Source organism: Muscardinus avellanarius, assembly GCF_963383645.1.
Source record: "Muscardinus avellanarius genome assembly, chromosome: 4".
NCBI classification, from domain to species: domain Eukaryota; kingdom Metazoa; phylum Chordata; class Mammalia; order Rodentia; family Gliridae; genus Muscardinus; species Muscardinus avellanarius.
The window spans coordinates 144,267,286-144,290,377 of record NC_137789.1 but is presented as its reverse complement, the minus strand read 5'-3'; the positions used below and the strand labels follow the sequence as shown (position 1 = coordinate 144,290,377).

At 45.7% G+C, this 23,092-nt stretch overlaps 1 protein-coding gene across 1 annotated transcript in view; it reads left to right on the top strand.

The window, feature by feature from the left end:
• Positions 1 to 2,924: 2,924 nt before the first annotated feature.
• The window catches only part of LOC308262457 (guanylate cyclase 2G-like), a gene marked incomplete at both ends in the record, with an annotated part of 47,523 nt that continues 27,355 nt past the window's right edge, over positions 2,925 to 23,092 (top strand). Inside the window, 18 exon segments of the mRNA XM_080694865.1 lie at positions 2,925 to 3,067; positions 3,875 to 4,140; positions 4,143 to 4,153; positions 6,193 to 6,379; positions 7,894 to 8,041; positions 8,316 to 8,356; positions 10,989 to 11,050; positions 12,490 to 12,631; positions 13,807 to 13,938; positions 14,040 to 14,175; positions 15,521 to 15,630; positions 16,393 to 16,493; positions 17,670 to 17,756; positions 17,900 to 18,063; positions 20,726 to 20,807; positions 21,465 to 21,482; positions 21,486 to 21,569; positions 22,097 to 22,168. Coding sequence (XP_080550991.1) covers positions 2,925 to 3,067; positions 3,875 to 4,140; positions 4,143 to 4,153; positions 6,193 to 6,379; positions 7,894 to 8,041; positions 8,316 to 8,356; positions 10,989 to 11,050; positions 12,490 to 12,631; positions 13,807 to 13,938; positions 14,040 to 14,175; positions 15,521 to 15,630; positions 16,393 to 16,493; positions 17,670 to 17,756; positions 17,900 to 18,063; positions 20,726 to 20,807; positions 21,465 to 21,482; positions 21,486 to 21,569; positions 22,097 to 22,168 — 1,986 coding nt within the window.

The window sequence follows — 23,092 nt, the reverse complement described above, 5'->3', positions numbered from 1 at the left end:
TTCACCTCCTATGATATTATTCCACAAAAGTCTATAGAGTTTATTATTAATTAAAACATTCAATTTCTTCCTTCTTACAAAGTCATCAAGAAAAAACAATACAGAACTTAAGCAATGCAAGAGAAAAAATCCATAATTCCCATTTCCTAAGATATAATTTTTGTGTGTGTGTATGTGTAGTACTGGGGATTGAACTACACCCTTAGTCCTATTTTGTTTTTTATTTTGAAACAAGGGCTCAATAATTTGCGGAGGCTGGCTGTGAACCTGCTATCCTCCTGTCTCAGCCTCCCAAGTACTGGGATTCCAGGCATATACCACCATACCTGGCTCTAAAATATTATTTTAAATGATTGAGTGATAGTCATATGGGTTCACTATATGTTATTTATCTAGGCCTTTACTGTTGGATATGAAGTTTGTGTCTAATATTTGAGTGTTCAAAATAAAACTGGGGTTAAATATGACCATATGGTCTTATTTGTTTAGGATAAGCCCTCAAAATTAGAATTTATGATTCAAAAGGCAGGCATGGTGGCACACACTTGTAATCCCTGAGACAGGAGGATTGGGGTTCATGGACAGCTTCAGCTACTTAGGCCCTCCGCAACTTAGTGAGACCCTGTTTCAAAATAAAGAATAAAAATTAGGGCAGAGGGTGTAGCTCGGAGGTGAATGGCCCTGAGTTCTATCACCAGACCCACAAAAAAAAAAAAAAAAGAAAAAGAAAAAGAATTTATGAGTCCAAGATGCAATTATTCTTAAATACATCTTTATTTATTTTGTGATACTAGGAATTGAAGACAGGGGCATTCTACCTCTGACCTATATCTACAACCCTTAAAAAAAAAATATATATATATATACATATATATATATATATATGTATATATATATTTCTTTTTGCGGTACTGGGGATGGAACCCAAGTGTATTTTTACCTCTGAGCTACAACCCCAGACCAATTTTTTATTCTTTATTTTGAAACAGGGTCTCACTAAGTTGCAAAGGGCCTCACTAAGTAGCTGAGGCTGGCCGCGAACAGCGATCTTCCTGTCAGTCTCCTAAATGCTGGAATTATAAGTGTGTGTGTGCCACCATTCCCGGCTAATTCTTTATTTTGAAACAGGGTCTCGCTAAAGTTGCAGAGGGCCTCACTAAGTAGCTGAGGCTGCCCTTGAGCCTGCAATCTTCTTGTCTGAGCCTCCCACATACTGGGATTACAAGTATATGCCACCATGCCAGACTTCAAATACATATTTAAAAATGGATGCATATTAAAATACTGTGATAATTAACACTCCTACAAGTGGTGTATGTTGCTTAATTTTTTTTTTTCCAGTATTGGGGATGGAACCCAGGGGCATTCTACCTCCAAGCTATAACCCCAGCCCTATTTTTTATTCTTTATTTTTTTTGAAACAGGGTTTCACTGAGTTGCAAAGGGCCTCACTAAGTAGCTGAGGCTGTCCACCAACCTCGATCTTCCTGCCTCAGCCTCCTGAATGCTGGGATTACAAGCCTGCACTACCACGCCCGACTTGTTTCTTAAATTCTTACCAACAGCGAGCACTATTGATATTTTCTTTTGCTTTGGCTGTGCTCTCTTGTAAGCACTTAAGAGTAAAAAATACTCATTATAATTAATATTAATTTGTGTGCCAAAAGGTCCAATGTAGAGATAGACCTATGGCTCCAGAAGAGACACACACAGTTACCTGGCTTCAAAGATTCTAGGAGAAAGGCAGTCTGAAAAATGTGAAAAATAAAAGACTAAAAGCCCACTTAGACTGAAATACAAATTTTCAAAAGCTTCTATATGACAGGGGCAGGGGGGACATGGAGTCTATAATAATATATGGTTTCCAGCGGCCTGTGGCTTTGCAGTAGCACACCTCTCCTTTACTGAGTTCCTACTCTATGTGAGGGGCTAAGCTGCTCATGTATTTGTACATCATTCTGAGAGGGCTGTTATTCTGCTCATAGTGGAAATGAGGAAACGGAGGCCCAGATTTAACTGATCGCCCAAGGCGACATGTATATGATAAATACATGAGCCAAAAAGAGCCATAGAATTCTGTCTGTGATTATAGCAAGGGAGTCCTTGGACTCAGGGTTTTTCAAATTGACTATAAGCTGTTCTAATAGAGGGTGTGACGGGAGAGGGAGAGAGGAATCAAAGTTCATTAAGAAGCAGTAATGATAAATTTTCTTTGGAGAAAAGTAACCCCTGTACACCCCAAGTTTAGAAATCTCCCTCTGAGATAGGCCAGAACTAAGGGTCTTGAATTCCACTTTGGGGCTTGTTACTAAAAAAAGATAAATGAAGAAAGCTATGGCTTATTCTTTCCTTTTTCTTACTTCAGATCAATAGGATTTCTTAGACCTTAGAGTATCTAGGCATATGGAAGAACCTATTCAAAGCACATTCTCAAGACAATCTGGTTGAGAGGGTCTGGAGAGGGGGCCTGGAATCTATATTTATAACTCTCAGGAGACACAGGTTATAGATAGTCCTTAGATAAAGCTTTGAGAATCCTAGCAAGTCTTCTGTGTTAAAATTCCTAATCCTGAGATGAATCTGAGATGCCAGCTCCCATCCTACCAAAAGAAAGCCGTGGTGGTAGGAATTCAGCCCTTTAGGGTGGATTGACGTGGATGTACCTGGCTAATGGCTGGGCTGTCTTACTTGGGGACAGCACTGGGCTCCCAAGACTCCTTTCATTTCTGTGATATGTCAGACAATGAAACTCTGCCCCCACCCCGCTTTGTAACCTGATCTTTGCAGATGGAAGGTTAATATTAATCAATCTGAAACCAGTGCATGGTGCCCTAAGCCCAGGTAAGGGAGATAGACTATGACTGGTTGCCAATTAATCTTCTCATAGTCATTAGCTCACTTATTCTGGAAAAAAAATACACAAGATGGATTCAGCAAGTGGTAATAATTGTCAGCATTACTATGCTGAAATCATCAGGATCAGCTACATCACCACCATCACCATTCTCAAATCTAATGCTGATGGAGACAGGAGTGGCAGCATGTGTCTGCCATCCTGGCTACGCAGGTGGGTTGAGGCAGGAGGATCACACATTTGAGGCCAGCCTGGACAATTTAGTAAGACAGCTCTCCTTTATTGAGTTCCCACTAAATGTGAGGTGCTATGATAATTCACATATTATGTCTCAAAATAACAGGGGCTGGGGATATATCTCAGTGATAGAGAAGCTTTGGGTTTAGACCCAGCACAAGCAGGCATTATGCCAAGGATGAGACCTGCCTGGTTGATTTCAGTCCTCACCATAACACTTTGAGGAAGATAACATTACTCTTTGTCCCCATTTTATAGATCCAGAGGTGAAGGCACAGAGAGGGAGAGTAACATGTCTTATATCACACAACGAATATGCTTAGGAGTCAGAATTCTAGCGCAGGCCACCTAACTGCTGTTGAGTGGCTTCTGTAATTCTTACTTTGCTGGTAGTGAGGGGACAGAGGGATCTTATCACTTGCCCAAGCATGAAGGTTTTCAGTGATGTCGCTGGATCAATAACCAGAGCTCTGCTGACTCCCTCCTCTTCCGGCAAGGCTGCTGCTTCTAGATTATGTTAGGACAGACTTTGACATGGAGAGTTTGGTTAATTAATGGCATCAAATAGAAAGCAAGTTGTAGTCCTCAGGGAACTCTGTGCGATCATGTAAGTTCCAGGCCTGAGCAGTCGGGAGGCTGAGCCACTCGGTGTCTTGCAGTGACAGTCTCAGATTCATCCATGGCTCTCGGGACAGGCCCTTAGGGGGCCCCAGAAGCTGGGCTCTGTTGGGGAGCCAAACACCATGTTGACCACCTAACACTAATCCTGATGTTCTTTGCCAGTGTGCTGAGGACTTGCCTTGAAGCTGCAAAAATCACTGTGGGCATCCACGCCCCCTGGGACATCTCCCATTCTTTCAGTGTGCAAAGGCTGGGCGCAGGTCTCCAGGCTGCCCTGGACAAGGTCAACTTGGAGCCAGTGGACCTTGGAAATGTCAGCTGGGACTTCACTTCCACCAACTCCACCTGCAATGGCAAGAAGTCCCTTGCTATTTTCATCAGCTGGGTCCAGCGAGAACAGACTTCTGCCCTGTTTGGACCAGCATGCCCAGCACAGCAGAGGTAGAGTATACAGCCTTCTGAACACTTTGGCTGAGTTTTCATTGGGAGAGGTAGTCTAAATAATGATGGTATAGATTTGAATTATCTCTCAGCAAGGATACTGTTATTATAATGATAACCATGTAAGTCTTGGGTATCATTTTTTTAGAGGTAATTAGACCATGTAATTAGAACAGTTAACATTCTCTTTAAGAAAATCTTTCAAATAAAAACCGTAAGCTTGCATACCCTCTTACTCCTCCTGTTGATTGCTTGAACTTGCTGTTGTGTATAGACTTATTATTCACTCTTATGTTGTCAGTCATGTGGCTTGAAAGAGTCAAGATGAAAACAAATGCGAGATTTTAAATATAAAATAACTAGTTGTTTGAGGAGGTTTCCCTTTGGTGTGTGTAGTAAATTATTCAGGCATGATGAAAGGAAATGGGAAAGAATAAAGTGTGACAGGTTGCTCTAAACTAGAGCAAGCAAATGAGGGAGAATGCTTTGTATGTGTTTGGTTAACAGAATTAGCTTTGTTGATGTCCTTGGGTGATGTGTCATCTGGAAGAGCTGGATGCAGAGGGTGAACAGAAAGAAGCTTGACAGGTCTCAGTCCCCCAGTGCTGCAAAACTCTCATTAGTTGGTGCTATAAATTTAAGTTCATGTCTGAACCGGAACCTTGGTCTCTCCTGAAATTCCCCATTTGATGCGAAACCTCGCCAATCCTTAAAGTCAACCTTAAGATCTGTGTGGAGATTCCTGAGAAAGCTGGGAATAGATCCACCATACGATCCAGCTCTACCACTCCTGGGTATCTTTCCAAAGGTGTTGAATTCAGAGAAATACAGCAACGTACGCATACCTATGTTCATAGCAGCACAATTCGTAATAGCCAAAATATGGAACCAACCCAGGTCCCCATCAACAGATGAATGGATAGCAAAACTCTGGGAAATACACACAATGGAATTCTACTCAGCCATAAAGAAGAACAAAATCATACCATTTGCAAGAAGATGGAAAGTCCTGGAGAGCATTATGTTAAGTGAGACCAGCCAAGCACAGAAGGAGAAGGTACATATGTTTCCTCTAATATGCCCAAACTAGGAAACACAGAGGATACCAGTGGGACTCCAGATAATGGAGGGGAAATACCAGCAAAGCTAGAATGGAAAGATAGAGGAGGAGGAAGGCTGAATTTGATTAATGAGGGTCCACATCTGAATATGTGTAAAATTATGAATATGGCATGGTTACCTGGGACAATCATTGTTGGGAGGGGGGAAGGGAAAACAGGGGCAGGAGGGGGGAGCGGGCATCAAGTATAGTTTAAATGTATACTATTTATGTTCAATAAAAAATTAAAAAAATAAAGTCAACCTTAAGTGTCATGGCGCTTCTCTTCATCTCTCCCCCGCCCCTCCCCATCCCTAATTCCTTAATTAAAAACAATGAACACTTCTTTAAACTCCTGGAAATATATTGTCTATAAATACGGGAGGGTATATTTCATTCTAGATCTATTTTTTATGTATCTTTGTTCCCATAACAAATCATAAGCTCTTTTAAGAACAAGGTCTTTAGAGTTTCTTGCAAAGCATAGAATCGTAAAGAAAAATGTGTAGGAAATGAACAAAGAACAAGAAAGAGTGACCAAGTACTTTGGAGCATGGAATCTGGAACCACATTGCTTGAGTTCCAGTGCTGCCCACTATTTGCTAGCTATGTGACTTACATCTCTCTGTTCATCTTTAAGTGGGAGTGATGGCAATACTCACCTCATAGAAATGTTAAAAAAGCTGAAATGCAACACATAGGCTCTTGGTAGAGTGCTCAGCACATAGTTAGTGCTCAAGAAGGTCTTGCTTTTATTATCCTTGTCCTCTGAGGTCTTGCAACTGCGGGTTAGTTCCAAGACATTCCAATATTCTAAAAGAGTGGGCCCAGTGTGGCCCATTGACTCATTGAACCTGAGTCTTGTGCAGATATTTTACATGGAACTGAGGGTGTAGCATAGTCTTCTCTCTGGACAGATATCCTTTTGATTACTTTCAAGGTTGTTGGTTTGCTGGCCTCTGAGTGGAACATCTCTATGTTTGACTTCGTTGGACACATGGTAATCCTGGAGAACCACCTCTTATATGATACCTGTGTGACAGTTGTACCACCCAAGCAGGAGATTGGTGATGTGCTTCAGAAAAGCCTGTGGTACCTAGCCTGGAAACACATTGGGATGTTTGGAGGTGGCTCTGGGGCTTCCTCTTGGGACTGAGTGGATGAGTTGTGGAGGATTGTAGAGAATAAACTCGAACCCCATTTCACCATCATGGCCAGCGTGAGATATACCAGCAGTGACCCCGTCCTCCTTCAGCAGGAGCTCAGGAAGGTGTCATCAGTTGCCAGGAGTAAGTCAGAAAGAGTCTTCCTTTGCTTATGTTTGGGGAGACAAATAGGACAAGCAGATTGTTAGAAAACAACTAAGAGCTCTTCTTTTTTTTGTGTGTGTATAAAAATTAGATGAAAACAGGGTACAAAATTAAGGATGCATAAAAGGAATTCATTTTCCAAGCAAACTGGGTCCTGGATGTTGGTAGTAGTTGAGATCATGGGCTCTGGAGACAGACATGCTTAGTTTTGATTCCAGCCTCAGATGTTTTCTAGCTGTGTGCTTCTGGGCAAGTTCCTTAACTGCTCAGTGCCACAGACACCTTAACTGTGAGGAGGAGTCCACCATCCTCTCTCCCTCCTAGGAGAACAAGAACTAAGTAAGGTCTCGCATGGGAAGTGCTGGGCACGGTGTCTGGACAAGCAGGTCAACAACAGGGCAGTGGGTGCTACTGTGGTACCACTCAGCCGGCAGGGGTTAGTCGCTGGCTCCTTTCTCCCTTCCATATTTGATGGCTGGTCATGGTCTTTGGGATTTGCTGATCCCTTGTCTCAGAGTACCACGCACGGCCATACCTCACCCAGCTGTTCCAGGCACAGCCCAGAACCCACCTCCTCCAGAGGCCTCTCTCACCATTTGATGTGGAGTTGGTCCCCTCCCCCATTAGCACCCTCCCCTCCCTCACTAATGAGAGTCTTAAACAAGCTCTTTAGTCTCTCTGCTCTGAGTTCCTCCAGAGTGGGGCCCTCCTGTCTTGTTCATTGCTGTCTCCTGTGCCTACCATGGGCCTGACACACCTAACTTAAATAATAAATCACTACTCCATTTGTGTGTCCTCAAAATAAATGATATGACTGAATAGAGGCAGACGGCCAGCCCTCCCCATCCCACCCATCCCAACTCAGAAGGCTTGAACGCCTTCCCTTTCAGGTCCCCTGTGTCCTCTTCTTGACTGACTGTAGCTGATGAGTCACCAACCAGCTCTGCTGTTCTGGTTTTTAAGTCAATTAAAGGGGAGAAAATACTGCACAGAAATGATCTTAAGTATTTTGGACTTGTGCATCGTGGTGGTGGGGACTTTCATTTCTTTCTGTAGGACAAAAGCTGCCAGTTTGTATGTTGAGGCTCAGTTTAAGATTTACACCCTCTGGGAATAGTTTAGACATTCCTATTTCCTGAAGCATGCTCAAGGAAAGAGAAAGTTTGTGCCTTGTTTGGAATGGCTTTAGGCTAGACTTTAAAGAGTGTGAGAGAAAGGGAGGGAGAGGGAGAGGGAGGGAGGGAGAGAGAGGGAAGGAGAGAGAGGGAGGGGGAGAGAGAGAAAGAGAAAATTTAAAGCATATGCAACTGGCTGACTCTTTTTTCTTATAGTTATCATCTTAATCTGCAGCTCAGAGGATGCAAAAATCATTCTGCTGGTTGCAGAGAATTTGGAACTCAACACTGGAGAATTTGTCTTCATCATTCTGCAGGAGGTGGAGGTAGGTTGGAGCAACCTCAGTGGCTCTGGTAATGAGAGGTGAGGAACAGCATCCCTGCTACATGATGGGATGTGTCCGTTCACTGACTACTCGCTATAACCCTAGAAGGCAGGCACCCCTCCGTCCTCATCTTTCTTTGAGAGATAAAGAGCTGAGCTGAGGAAACAAGTTCTTTTGCATTGAGAGGCTAGGCTAGGCCTTGAATGGAGGAGCCGGCTGCAGAGTCTGGTGTCTGCACTCCGGGCCACAGATACCAGCTGAAAAGCTGTCTAGAGGACTCTCATGTACAAACAGTTCTCTCTTCTTCCACAGCCGCCTCCCTGTGTCTGTTGAAGCACTAGCACAGCAGTTCAGTAAGGCAGTTCTTAAGAGGTTTAGTTCTCTGGCAATGATAGCAATGGCTAGAGCACCATGGGTTTGCCACTGATGCCGAGTTACACATTTTGCAAGCCTTGTTGCACTTGCAATTCTCAGTTGCCCATGAGACGGGTGGTATTACATGCATGATTGCACTTGTTATTTCCGGGAGCCTTGGACGGTAGTTAGGATTAATAACCCAATGTATAGAGAGGAAAGCCTAGCCTTAGACAAGTCAGGTAGCTTACCTAAGGCCTCAGCACTCCCAAGCTGCCCAGCTGCTGTTCCAGATGGGTTATTTGCCCTTCGCGCCCAGCTCTGTCTTACAGAGTGCTTATGAGGTACCTGGTCCCACCATGAATGTTTTATGTATTAAAATTCATTTCAGGTCACAACCACCCTCTGGCGCAGGTACTATTTTTCATCTCATTTTACAGAAGAGGAAACTGAGGCCCAGAGAGTGAAATAGCTCACCCAAGCCTGTACAGCTAGCATGCCAGCAAGCTAGTCTTCCTACCTAGTGGGCTGGCCTCAGGGTCTACACGCAGAAGCAGACACAGAAGCATTCTTTGGGCATCTACAAGGGCCACTTGCCTTGTAGGACACTCTGTGTAATTGTTCAGGCAGATTTAGTTTTCTAAAGTGAGGCTGTTTCATGTGATTATAAAAAGCTGAAATGGGGCCAACGCGAGAAAAAGAAGATACATAACAATGTTCTAGATGTCTCTTTCCTCTATCAGGAAGTACTTTGGAGGGCCAACAGTGTTTCAAGTTTCTCTGGGCGGCAGCTGGAATTCTAAATGTATGCCACTTTCCAGAGCATCCTCCTACCTTGTTACTGCCACCCCTCTTCTTTGCTCTATTCCCCTGCTTTTAGGGAGATAAGAGGGGAGATGGACCAAGTCTTAGTATTTGCAGGGAATCCCTTTCAGTCTTCTCATTACTTCCTCTCAAAACAATTCCAGTTCGTAGTGACTTAAACAATGTAGAACTAAAAATATACTATGCAATGTCCACGCAGTTGAGTTCATGCTGTTCTTTAAAAGGAGACATTAATCCATTCTATTAAGTGTTCTCAGTATGGGTTTAGGTGGAAATAAATCAACTGCAGGACAGTGTAGTCTGATATAATTTATGCAAAGCACACATACTCACATGTAGACCCCTCCCCATCGACGCACACATTCCTACATACCGGTACTCTTTATTTATTTGTTGGAGCTGGGGTTTGAACCCAGGGGTATTCTACCTTCAAGCCATACCCCTAGCCCTATTTCTAAAAACTTTTTTGTTGGTATATTGTAGTCATATGTCTTAAAGGAGTATAAGATGTAGAGGCATATTTTATTTTTTACTTGGAAACAGGATCTTGCTAAGTTGATGAAAACCTTGCTAAATTGATGAGACTGACTTTGAACCTGTGATTCCTCTATCTCAGCCTCCCAAGAACTAGGATTACAGGTGTTTCCCTCTATGCCAGGCTACCTGTGTTGTTTAGATACCTCTCAGGGTGGAATGAGAGGGAGCAAGAGGGAAATTAGGAAATGCAGTGAGTGGTATACACCATTCATAATAGCAATAACATAGATAATAGTGATGATAAGAGCACACTAAGCCACAGGCAGACTATTGGGAAGAGTCAGTTCTAAACTTTTCAGACATTTGCACTTGTAGCCATTAGGTACCCTTTCTGTATCTTAGCTGCTTGATGTCCCAGGTAGTGTGTGTGTGTGTGTGTGTGTGTGTGTGTGTGTGTGTATTTTTTTTTTGCAGGGTTGAGGATGGAGCCCAGGGGCATTCTACCTTCCAGCTACACTCTCAGCCCTATTTTTTATTCTTTATTTTGAAAAAGGGTCTCACTGAGTCGCAGAGGGCCTCACTAAGTAGCTGAGGTTGTCCATGAATCGCAATCCTCCAGTCTCAGCCTCCCGAATGCTGGGATTACAAGCGTGCACCACCATGCCTGGTTTCCCAGGTATATTTTTATCTTTCTTTTTTTGTGTGTGGTACTGGAGATGGAACCCAGGGACATTGTTCCTCTGAGCTACATCCTCAGTCTCTTTCTTTTTTTTTTTTTTCAGTCTTTTAATTTTTTTTTTTTTTTTGTGGTACTGGGGTTGGAACCCAGGGGTTTTCTACCTCTGGGCTATACTCCCAGACCTATTTTATATTTTTATTTGGAAACAGGGTCTCACTAAGTTGCTGAGAGCCTCACTAAGTAGCTGAGGCTGGCTTCGAACCTGTGCGATCCTCCTGTCTCAGCCTCGCAAGCGCGGGGATTACAAGCGTGCGCTACCACACCCAGCCTTAGTCTTTTGATTTTTTAAAACGGGGTCTCACTAGGTCACAGAGGGCCTCACTAAGTAGCTGAGGCTGTCCGTGAACCAGGATCCTTCAGTCTCAGCCTCCCGAATGCTGGGACCATGCCCGGCTTTCATTTATTTTTTGACTTCCTTTCCATGGCTTTTCTGCTAGCAGGAAACATGAATCTTGGGTCAAAAGCCTTCTGAAATCATGGTGCGTCGGAGGATTAGCAGGTAGCAATTCAGATTCAGCATGGCCTTAAATGCACGTCTGGCACACAGGTTATTCCTCTGGAACACAGACGTTTATGTCATTGGTTTTTAGGATCATTTCTGGAAAGCAGTATTCACAAATCAGAAGGTGACACCTTTCCCCAAAGTCTACCAGTCAGTGATTGTCATCACCCTCAGATCCTAAGGAGAGAGCCCTGGAGATGATGGCTTCCGGGAACGAGTCTACCAAAGGCCGAGGAGGCCGCCCTTCCATGGTGCTGGGTCCTCAGAGGAGCAGGTGGGCTGGGGGCTCCCCTTCCCGCTCACACTGTGCTTCCCTTCCTTTGACCACATTTCTCTCTCTTATTTTCCCCTCTTCTTCCCCTACCCCCTAACACACACACACACACACACACACACACACACACACACACACACACACACACACTTCTCTATCTTCCATTCCTCAAAATAAATAGTTTGACATTCTCTTGTGAACTCTATGCTCCATGACCACTAAGGGAGACAGAGATTATGGGATAAAAGCCCACTCACTAGCCTTTGGCGTCAGAGACCTGGCTCCCATCCTCCTCCTGCTATCTGCTAATTGTGGGACCTTGGTCTCATCTGTGGAGTGGGACTGCAAGTGGCACCCACCTCTCAGGCTGTGGTCTGATAAAATACTACATGGAAGTATCAGAACAGATACAGTGGGTACTCAACCCGTGCCCATTTCTTTTCCTAGGAGGATGGTGGGACCAGGAGCCCGGATGGAGAGTCAGAGGCATGGGGCTAGGACAGAAAGGCAAGCAGAGGAGCTGGGTGGGAGCAGAGTCAGGAGAGAGAATATCCACCGTGGGAAGCCGAGCATGTGTGGATGATGCACCCGGTGGCTCCTGCAGAGAATATTTTACAGTGGGAATGTTGGCTGGGGCTGGAGCTGCTGCCAGGGTGGGGCCACACCGAGCCTTAAGACTACAGCTGGCCACTGATGACGGGGGGCTTGATCAGGAACGAGGGGCTGGTTGTGGTTCCCAACACACATACCAACGCCATGATCAGTCAGTGACCACGGGGAGTGGACCCACTACGTGTCAGCTCTGTTCTCGATTGCTGGAGGGGAAGGGTGTCTGGCACTTAGTGGGCACTTGTCTTTTCATCACATAACCAATAAAAGAGAATACATATTGAAGACCTACTATGAGCCATAGGGTCTCTTCTGTCCCATTGCTCCCCTCATGTTCTCCGGAAGAGTGGTTTGAGTTCTATTTTATAAATCGGGGAGCTGAGATTCCGAGAGGTTAGGAAACTTAGCCTGGGTCTCAGAGCTCGTTCACCCAGACCCTCCTCCCTGCTGACTATGGCTTGTAGGGTTCTTCTGACCCAGTGGATCATGGGGTCTAATTGAAAAAATTAGTCATGTAAGGAACGACGAAGAGAAGGCTGTGATACCCAGGTTTACTAGTGCAGGCCCAGGCCCGAGGCAGCCTCTTCTCTCTGGGCCCAGTGGAGAACACACTAGGTCCAGGGCACAGAGAACTGAGAGAGACTCCTTGAAATTGAGCGGTGGGGGCGGCAGCCTCTGCTCACTATGTTTGCTCCTCCTGATGCAGGTGAGCCTGTGCTCTGCCTACCTGCACGACGCCCTGCTGCTCTGCGCGCAGGCCGTGGAGGAGGCGATGAAGGCTGGGAGAGAGTTCCGGGATGGGCAGCAGCTGGTCGGCACCCTGAAAGCCAACCTGACTGCACTGCAAAGTCAGCGGCTTGTCTGCTGGGGGCTCTGAACTCAGGGCTGCGGCCCCAGTCCCAGTCCCCGTAGGCTTGGGATGAAGGGCTTGCCTTGTGCTGAGCTATCCATAAAATCTTGTGGGGCTTGCAGTCTTCCGTTGGGTGGTTTAGGGTAAAATCTCACAGTACCATGGCTAGACAGGGAAGGAAGCTTCTGGGCCACCGTATCCCCTAGAAAGAGAAAGAATCTCTTTCTATCTTTTTCTTTCTTTCTTTTTTTTTTTTTGTTTTTTTTAGACTGAGCCCTGGAGCATTCTACCTTCAAGCTACACCCCAGCCCTATTTTTATTCTTTATTTTAAAACAGGGTCTCATTAAGTCACAGAGGGCCTCACTAAGTTGCCGAGGTTGGCTGCGGCCTCACTAAGTTGCCGAGACTGGCTTCTAACCTGGGATCCTTCTGTCTCAGCATCCCAATACTGGGATTACAAGTGTGTACCACCACGCTGTGCCTCCTTAGCTGCTTTCTAACTGCATCCATTGAGAATAAAACTTAAAAATGTGCCCTGTGCTCAGGAAGGCAGCGTGGCATGCTCGGAAGAACAGGGCACCTGAGGCCCACTTGGCCTGACCTCCTATTCTCCCTCTGCCTCTCCTGGCGTTTGAAGGCTGCACTTGTTAGGGCTGGGCAATGGTCCTCCTTTGCAGGGTGAACTGGAGTTAGAGGTGTGAGATCATCTTGACCACAGAGCACATAGTAGCTGCTTTATAAGCGGCAGTATTGTGTCCCATGCACGGTGGCACCAAGGAGCAGTACAGGCCTCAGTCAGAGCGTGGGCTGGACTCTACTTCCTCTTCTGAAGTCTCTGCCGTGTTCCTTTGTGAGTGAGGTACAGCGAGCGCAAAGAACAAACCGGGCAGAACTGAGCATCCTGCCAAAGCCTCAGCACATACTCAAAGCAGGAGGGAGAGGCCTGGCCAGTGGACAACGCTTGCAAATGCATGATCCAAGGGCCTGGCGGCTGGAGCCGGGGAGCAGGAGGATGGCCGGGACTGGGAGAGGCAGTCTCAGCCAACTGCTACCATATGATCACTGTTCTCCCATGTTCTGATTGTTCCCGGGAAACACAAATCTGAGGTTTGATTGTGAAATTAACTGGAACTTGCTTGATTTATCATTGTTTCTTTTTTAATATTGGGCAGGCCTCCCCAATACCGTAGGCATAACAAAATACACCTGTGGCCCGGAGCCCACCAGGACGCCTCTTCTCACCTGTCTTCTCCCCTTCGTTCCACCCATTGACTCTGACGTGGCAGCGACCTTGCACCTGGTGCGTGATGGGGAGGGGATCTGCTGACCTGGGTCTGGGCAGACTGCCAGGCTGGGCCACGTGTTCTGCTCAGTCCCGACCTTGTGCAATTTGCTCTCCTTCCAGGAATCACTGGCCCTGTGTTTGTGGGCTCCCAGGGAGAGAGGCACCTGGATTACTCAGTCTATGTCCCCCAGAAATTTGGAAATGAGTCCCCTTTTCTTCCTTTTTTTCATTATGACAGCTCTCAGAAAGTAATCAGGTACTGCAGGACATTTCTGCTAGTTTAGCTTATGCTACATGAAGAACCCTGGGAGAGGAAGGGCCCAGGGGTCCTGCTGGGAGGTTAGCATAGAGTCTAATCCCTAATCTCTCACCAAGTCGTCTGGTGCTCTCTAAACGCATGAAGATAAATTTAGGGCCTTTAAGGCGACTTTTCCCTGGTTATGGGTACAGATTGGGCAGTTCAAATTCCAGGGTAGAACACAGCACCTCCTAGCTACACCTCCACAGGGGCTGGGCCTCCTCTGATGCCCTGGTCAGGTCAGGTCATGGCAGAACAGGTCCTTATTGGCCTTTGGTCTCCAGGAGAGGCCTGGGCAGCAGTAGGTGATGGAACACAGCACACCCTACAGGGCTTGGTCTGTGTTGAAGTCTTACCTACATACTTGACTCCAAGACAGGTTCAGACATCAGAACACCATGCCATCCCGGACTCCCAGCACCCAGGAATCCCTGGAAAAATCTCTGGTCTGTTCTCTCAGCCACAAATCAAGGAGAAAAGGAAACCTATCAGTTGATTCAATTTCTACTTGCCTCTATCACCACTACCCCAATTCAGATTCCATTTGAAACTTTTTCTCCCTTACTCTTAGAGAATATTAATGTACGAACATGGGTTGGCCCAGGAAGCAAAGTGGCTGTGGCTAAGCAGGTCCTTCGTGTCATGGAATGGGCCCACTTCATGTCAGGGAAGATGTTTTGGTCTATAAAATGTCAACATGCTATACAATAAGATTTATCTCTATCAGACATGGATGGGAATCCCAGCAACACTGGATAATTGGCACATAATTCTTTAAATCAGAAGAGACATAGCTTAAGCCAGGTGTGGTGGCACATACCTATAATCCCAGTACTTGGGAGGCTGAAACAGGAGGATTGCAGGTTTGAGGTCAGTCTCAGCAACTTAGAGAGACTCTGTTCCAAAATAAGAAAATAAAATAGGGCTGTAAGATATAGCTCAGAGGTAGAATGTCCCCTGAGTTCAATCCCCAGTAACACACACACACACACACACACACACACACACACACAGAGAGAGAGAGAGAGAGAGAGAGAGAGAGAGAGAGAGAGAGATATTAAAAAGTAGAGGCAGCTATTCTACCTGACAAGAAGATATTGCTTCTTATGAGTTAGAATACCAGAGGCTGGCTTTGAAGACTGTAGGGGAGATGGGAACTTTGGACCAGTCAGAGGAATTTGAGTTAAGAGACCAAGGTCTGGTTTTGCACATCACATGCGTGTTTCAGTTGTTCCTGTTGTACACGAGGTAGGGACCAGTAGGATCAATCGAGTGGACCCCGACCTTTGTCTTTTGTTTGAAGACCCTTGAGGGATTTCTCCAATAACACCTGGACCCATGGCTCCCTTCCTGAAGACAGACCCAGCTATGGATTTTACAATGAGCTCTGCACAAAGGAGCCAACGTCAACAGGTAGGGATCATGGTTGGGGAAGGCAGTAGGGAAGATTTCTCTATTGCAGGGTTTTTCAACAGCTAGAGCACCCTTGGCATTTGGGGCTGGAGCGTCTTTCTGGGAGGGGAGCAGTCCTGTGCACTGCGGAATGTTAAGCGGCATCTCTAGCTGCTGCCCAGGAAATTCCAGTGGCATCCTTCCAGGTGTAACAGCCAGAATGTTTCCAGACATTGGCAAATATTCCCTAGGGGGGCAAACTGGCCTGACTCCTCCTGTTCAGAACGACTACTCTAGGGAAATCTGGCTCCTGAAATTCGAGTTTCAGGAACTTCCTATCTAGGGAGGCAGAAATGGTCTGGGAAGGGGGGTGCGGCTCCATGGTTAAAAACCCAGCTCTGGAATTCAGTAGATCATGGCAGAAGAAAAGTTCTATGGATAACACCCAGTAAGTGTTTAACAAGGGTGGTCATGGTGTTAGAAGTCATTATTTTTCTACGATGGGAATTTCTATCTGAGGGGGAAGGAGAGTGTGGTTGTCATAGGAATTAAAGGGTTTGTCGGGGAAAGATTCCTGGAAGAGGCCAGTCTCAATAGACTTAGTGTGACCTATGCTGGACCACAGCTGCGCAGCCTTTTGGGAACCTGCTTGGCAGGGCTGTGCTTTCTTCTATTCTTTCTGAGTATTGACAGGCTGAGTAATGCCTGCTCTGCCTCCGGGTATAACTGCTGTGATTCTCATGACGACACTCCTGATTTCGGTTCTGGGAGCTGCCATTATAGGTCTGGTTTTAAGGATGTGGAGGGGGAAGCTGTGGAGACACGGTAATGGCGGCTGGTGGCAAATCACTTATGACCACATCACCATTCTGCCCCAGAACAAGGTGAGGCCACTCGTGACCCGGCTGTCCACTTCCCTGGGCACTGCTGGTGATTTGTGTGAGGGACCTCATCCAGGAGTGGATGAGAACAAAAGGCCAATTCGTTTGTAAAGTGAGCACTTTGTGAAGAGTCTGGCGACCTCAGTTCTGGTTCTCAGCCTCCCACTAACTGGCTGAACATCTCTGAGGGTGTCACTTCACCTTTCTGAAGCAGTTTCTATTTAAAAATGATTATGTAGTCTCTAAAGTTCCCTTCAACTCCGGTACTCTGTAGGTGTAAGAACCACATGTCCCGCTCAAATGTTGAAGCTGTCTCTGGGAACATTTAGTTATTTTCAAAATCGCATTAATTCTGTAATTTACTGATGACTAGTACAGTGGGTTCGTTTGCAGAGCAAACACTTAACAGCCATAACTGAATGCAAAGGCTTGGGGATACTCACAAAGGAGAAGCCGTCAGAGGTGTCCCTACAGCGAGGCAGAGCCTACAGGTGGAGGGACTAAAGCTCTTGGCATCCTAGAAGCTTCAGAGAGGAAATGTGTTGGGAAAAGTGAGTTTGCTAGTGGAGACCGGGAGAGAAGTCACATAGGCTACACCGGGATGTGTTTTTGAAGACTGAAACTCAGTGGTACCAAGTCAGGGAGGCTTCAGTGTACCACTCATGAGCCACTCATTTTCAAAAGTCTTCAGGGCTTCAGAGCCTCCCTCTCCCCTCTTCAGCCAAAGCAGCTCTGTTCTGACTTGCTTGTTTTGTACATTAGGCTTCCAGGGAAGATTCTCATTGAAAAATGGGGTTCCTGTGCTTTGAAGGAATCCTCTAGATGTTGGGGAGGTGTTCAGGGTATTAAATATAAAGGTAACCCAGGTTGATTCAGAAAAAATGACTCTTGGCCAGGCGTGGTGGTGCATGTTTGTAATCCCAGCATTTGGGAGGCTGAGACTGGAGGATTGTGATTCGAGGACAGCCTCAACTACTTAGTGAAGCCCTCTGCAACTCAGTGAGACCCTGTTTCAAAGTAAAGAATAAAAACTAGGGCTGGGAGTGTAGCTCAGAGGTAGAATGTCCTGGGTCCTATCCCCAGTACTGAGTACCGCCAAAAAAAAAAAAAAAAAAAAAAAAAAAAGAATCTGACTCCACATCAAGTTAAGTGCCACACCTGAAATTTGATTCTGGGCAGTCAGAGCCTGCCCTCTTGACTGACGCAGTCCATGCTGATACAGACACCAAGAGAGAAGCCTGGAGCAGCTTTGTACTCACACTTTGGGTCAGAAAGACCAGGGTTCAAGTCCTGACTCTGGGTATTAACTGTGTGACCTTGGAATTTGCTTTCCTGGTCTGTAAAGCATAGGATCCCTTTAGTACTTGGCCATGCCCCTGAGAGGGATGGAACCTTGTCATATTCTACAGCCATCCTGGAAAGGCTCACTGGCACCAAGAGGCCACAGTAGCAGTGTATGGAGTGGGAAGAGTTCTGCAGACCTCAGCTCCATCGTCAAGAGTCAGCAGGGGGAGGAGCTCTTCTATGCCCCCGGGGGGCTTTACCAGGTATTTCTGCAGCCACATGGCTTCATGTAAGTCTCACTGTGTATTTCTGACCCATTTTCCTTATGAACTTTCAATCAGCCAGGCCATTCTGAATAGGAGGATATTCTCTAAGCAAAAGCCAAAGTGGTGTTGGGTCTCCAAGCCTGTGCTTTTCAAATGTTAGTGTGTACACAAATCATTTGGAGGCTCTTCTTAAAAATATTCTGTGTCAATTAAAAATATAATAATTGTTTTTTATTTATTTATATTTATTTATTTAGGTACTGGGGAATAAGCCCAGAGGCATCCTACCTCTGACCTATACCCCCAGCACTACTTTTTATTCTTTATTTTGAAACAGAATCTCACTGAGTTGCAAAGGTTCTCACTAAGTAGTAGCTGAGGCTGTCCGTGAACCATGATCCTCCTGTCTCAGCCTCCCAAATGCTGGGATTACAAGTGTGCGCCGCCATGCCCGACTAGTTTGAACTAATTTAAATTGAACTAGGCCCTCGTGGCTAGCAGCTGTGTCAGTGGACAGGGCAGCCGTAGAGCCTGGATTGTTTCTTCCCTGGTACTTCAATGACTCGGTCATGGTCCGAGTGCTTCTGCCGTGTAAACAGTGGCGGCACTGCAGAGGGAGCATCATTCCCCTCTCTCTCACCCTCGCTTTCACACCCCAGGCCATGTTGCTGCCTGTGCACAGCAGTCCTTGAGAAATTCCAATCCGCTAGGGGAAAGTGATAGAAAGAAAAAAATGCCCTTACTTTTTAAAAGTGAAAGTCTTGGAAAGGGAGGGCAGAAAGCTCTTCACGAGAATTGCTCACTACTGTCGACCAGGGTTAGGAGAGATTAGAGCCACCTCCTTTCCTGTGCTCATGAATTCCGTTTTTCTAAATGTCCACTTATGTAATTTTTCAAACTACAGAAGCCTCCTTGAATATTACCCAGCACCCTAAGGACCACCTTTCATGCAAAACTAGCCATGTTGAGAAGAAAGCCAGCTGTCTGTAACATGCCACTGTCTGATTAATCTTCCTAAATATGTCTCTTCTCTTTTCCTCCAAACCCCATCACTGGATTCTCCGCCTCTGTTGCCCACATGTTAGTGTCCAAAGTCTTTATAACAATGGATTCATGTCTCCTGAACGCCTGGTCCCAACCTACTGTCAGTTTCACTTTTTTTTTTTTTTTTTTTTTTTTTTTGCGGTACCAGGGATGGAACCCAGGAGCATTGTACCTCTGAGCTACACCCCCCCCAGTCTCATTTTATTTTTTGAAACAGGGTCTCACTGAGTTGCAGAGGGCCTCACTAAGTAGCTGCCCTCCCAAATGCTGGGATTAGCGTGTGCGCCACCACGCCCGGCCATGTCGGTTTCACTTTCTAACAATGCCATCCCCATTCTGTCTCCCCCACCCCATCTGGAACCTTCTCATCCTTTGGGGCTCAGCAGCAGCATCACCTCTTCTGAGAATCCCATCACGGTTCCCAGTCCTTTGCAGTCACCCCCTCTGAAAGCAGCAGGTCTGGGTTGAAATTTGACTCACTGATGATAAGTTGGGTCCCTCCCCCACGTGATCTCATAGTGGAACCCTGGAAGCCAGAAGTGGTCTCGAGACTCCAGGTGCCTCGAGACTCCAAACACCGCAAGACTCTGGATGTCGTGAGAGAATCGGCATGCCTATAAAACATCGGTGCCTCCGATCTTCCAGGTGACTCAGCTGGCCGATCAGGACTATGCACAACTCTCCAGACGCGTGGCCCATTGGTCCCTTCTCCCAGCCGGCTGACTCTCTGGAGGGTGCTGGGTCTGAATGAAATGGCAGTCTCTGATAACCCGGTTGGTGTTTTTACCTCCCTCCTAAACCCCCTAACTCTATTTTCAACTATTCAACTATGAGTCTTTCCTTCGCTCTTGTCCAGAGTCTGTCTCTTTTTCTGCTTAGCTCTTACCCCATTATTTTATATTTTTGTGGTGGCTGATAGAGTGACTCTAAGAGAAGCCTCGATAGATGATAATGTGTGGGGCATGCCTATAATCCCAGTACTTAAGTGCAGGTTCGAGGACAGCCTTAGCAAGTAGTGAGACTCTCATAAAACTAGAAAGACCCTATTTCACATATCTATATCTATATCTATATCTATATATTTCTTTGCTGTACTGGGGATTGAACCCAGGGACATTTTCTACCTCCAACCTACATCCCTAGCCCTATTTTTTAAAATTTTGAAACAGGGTCTCACTAAGTTGTAGAGCGTCTCACCAAGTAGCTAAAGTTGGCCACAAACCTGAGATCCTCCTGTCTCAGCCTCCCATGTTCTGGGATTACAAGTGTGCTCCATCATGCCTGGCAGCGAGATCCTATAGGTCATCCCTGCATAATAGGAAGAGTATCATTTTGGAGTTAGGTGTTCAAATTCTGGCTGTATGACTTGCAAATGTACAACCTTGGACAAGTCACCTCGCCTCAGTGATCCCATCTGGACGGGGCTAATCATGGCCACCTTGCAGGGCCGTGACGTCGGGGAAATACAGCCTCACTGCTAGTAGCCAGTTCGATGCCCCCGTAGGGGTTGATTGGGCAGCGAGGACCTAGATGGTCCCTCCCACAGATGAATCCCTTTCCAGTCTTCTTGATTCTCTTTCCTGCTCTGAGCGGAGCTGTTTCTGGATCACTGTGGCTTAGGAACCTTTACTTTGATTTCAGGGAAGCTATGTGGCCATCCACTGTGTTGGTGACCAAGCAGAAGCGGGTTAGGAAGCCACCTGTGCAGCAGGAAGTCCTGCTGGTGAGGCCCCTTCCCTGCCCCTTCTCCACCTGCTTCTTCTTCCTACCAAAGAGGGGAGTCTTCACCCCAAAGAAGCAATGGTGGGAGCCTGCTCCCATTAATTTGACTCAACCCCTGGCCCTCTTAGTGTAGGCTTTGGGTCAGACTCTAAGCCTGACCCAGGTACCTGCAGCCTGGGCCTCTCCTATCTCTGCTTCCCTCCCTTAAGCTTTCTGTCCTTGTTCTGACCCTTCATCTGCTCTGTTTGTGATGGCTGCTTATTAACCTTGGACTTGGGCCTTGGGAGGAGTCTGACTTCTTGATTAATGACTTTCTGTGGCCCACCTCCTGGCATCAAGAGCCATAGCCAGGGAGCATGGCTGAATCTGTTTACTGTGATGTGGTTTATTCTAAGCCATGGCGAAGGTTAGACTTTTTGATCATTCCTCTGGAGGTAGAATTATAGGTTGACCTTCCCGCTCTGCCACTTATACATAATATGATTTTCAACAAGTGAGTCCACCTTTCCTGTATCAGTTCCCTCATCTCTAAAGTCAGAGCAGTAATAGTTCTTATCTCATAAGATCTTTGTAAGAATGAGTGCATACAAAGCATATAGCACAGACACTAGTATGGAGACACACTCTATGTATGTACTATTATTTTTATTATTTCCAGATGTGTACATTAAGGCATTAAAACATTGTTCCCTTCTTTGGTATTTGCACAGAGCCACCTAACATCTGTATAGTCACCCAGTGTTGCAAAAAAGGAAGTCTTAAGGTAAGCAGTTAATCTAACCTTGGGTTTGATGAGCGACCTTATCAATATTAAGAACCTTATCAATACCAGAGTCTTCCTCTACTCACCCAAGGACAGCTCCTCTAATTGCAAGACCTGCATTATCTTGTTGGGCTGCTGGCGGGGTGGGGTGGGGATGGGGGGCAGGGGTACAGATGAGCAATGAGTTACCAAGTGTCTGGTCTCCTTTGTTCTAGATGGAAATATATGAGCTTGGTTTCATCTCCTAAGATGTCACCACTGCTTCTGTATTGTGTTCCGGGGCTCATCCTCCCCATGAACAAGCAAGCATTGGTAACACTCAAGATGGGGTACTTTTTCAATATTGAGTTAGGTTACGGTATTCACTGGGAAGATTTCTACTTAGATTTATTATGCTCTGCCACACATTGTATTCGTTCTGGCCCAAAATATCAGCTATAGTTGATCAACTCTATTCAGTGTGTGAAGGTTATTGCTTCAGCTTGAATCACTTATAACATTTTGAATAGCTGTTTCTTTTCTTCTAGGATCTTTTGAGAAACTCAGATCATGAAATGGATTGGATTTTCAGACTCTTGTTTGCATATGACATTGTCAATGTGAGTATAACATAAACTTACTTGAAGAATAAATAAATAAAGTCTTTTTTTTTTTTTTTTGGTAGTACTGGGGGTGGAACCCAGAGGCTTTCTACCTCTGCGCTATACTCCCAGAGCTTTTTTTTTTTTTCTTTTTTAATTTGGAAACAGGGTCTCACTAAGTTGCTGAGAGCGTCACTAAGTAGCTGAGGCTGGCTTCGAACCTGCGATCCTACTGTCTCAGCCTCCCAAGTGCGGGGATTATAAGTGTGCGCCACCACGCCCAGCTAATCAGTCTTTTTGAGTTGTCATATTTCTGAGATCAACTTGAACTATAATCTTTACTGAAGATTCTGCCTTTCTTAAAATCTTTCCAAACAAACCGATTTCAGCTCTAAAATCTACCACTTCAATCAGATTTTCCATTGTTCTTTTTTCTTTGCCTGATTAAAAGCAAATATGGAGAAAAATAATTATTTCACAGTAATGTTGGAATGGATGCTAGGTGGACCCAATCGGGAAAGAGCAGGACATTCATATTTTAGGGAGAACTTTTCATCTCAGAGAATCTAATTACTAGACCATAAATTGAACTGGGTAGGAGGATCCTAATAGCCCGTTCTTCTCTCTAGTCTAATTTCTTTCTCCAGAAAATGACAAATGCCACAATAACCACAAGGCTGTTACCCTGAGAGGCAGGCTGGGGATAGAGATCCGAGGATGTATATAAGCAGAAACAATCTATTTTGGACACAAGAGGCTGTGATGGCTGGAAAGAGGGCAATGATGAAGATGATTGTATAGTTAAATATATATAGTACTCCAGGCATGGGCACATGCCTATAGTTCTAGTTACGTGGAGACTGAGGCAGGAAGATTGCACACTCGTGGAAAGACTGGGCAACTTAGAAAGACTTTGTCTCAAAATAATTTTTTTTCAGTACT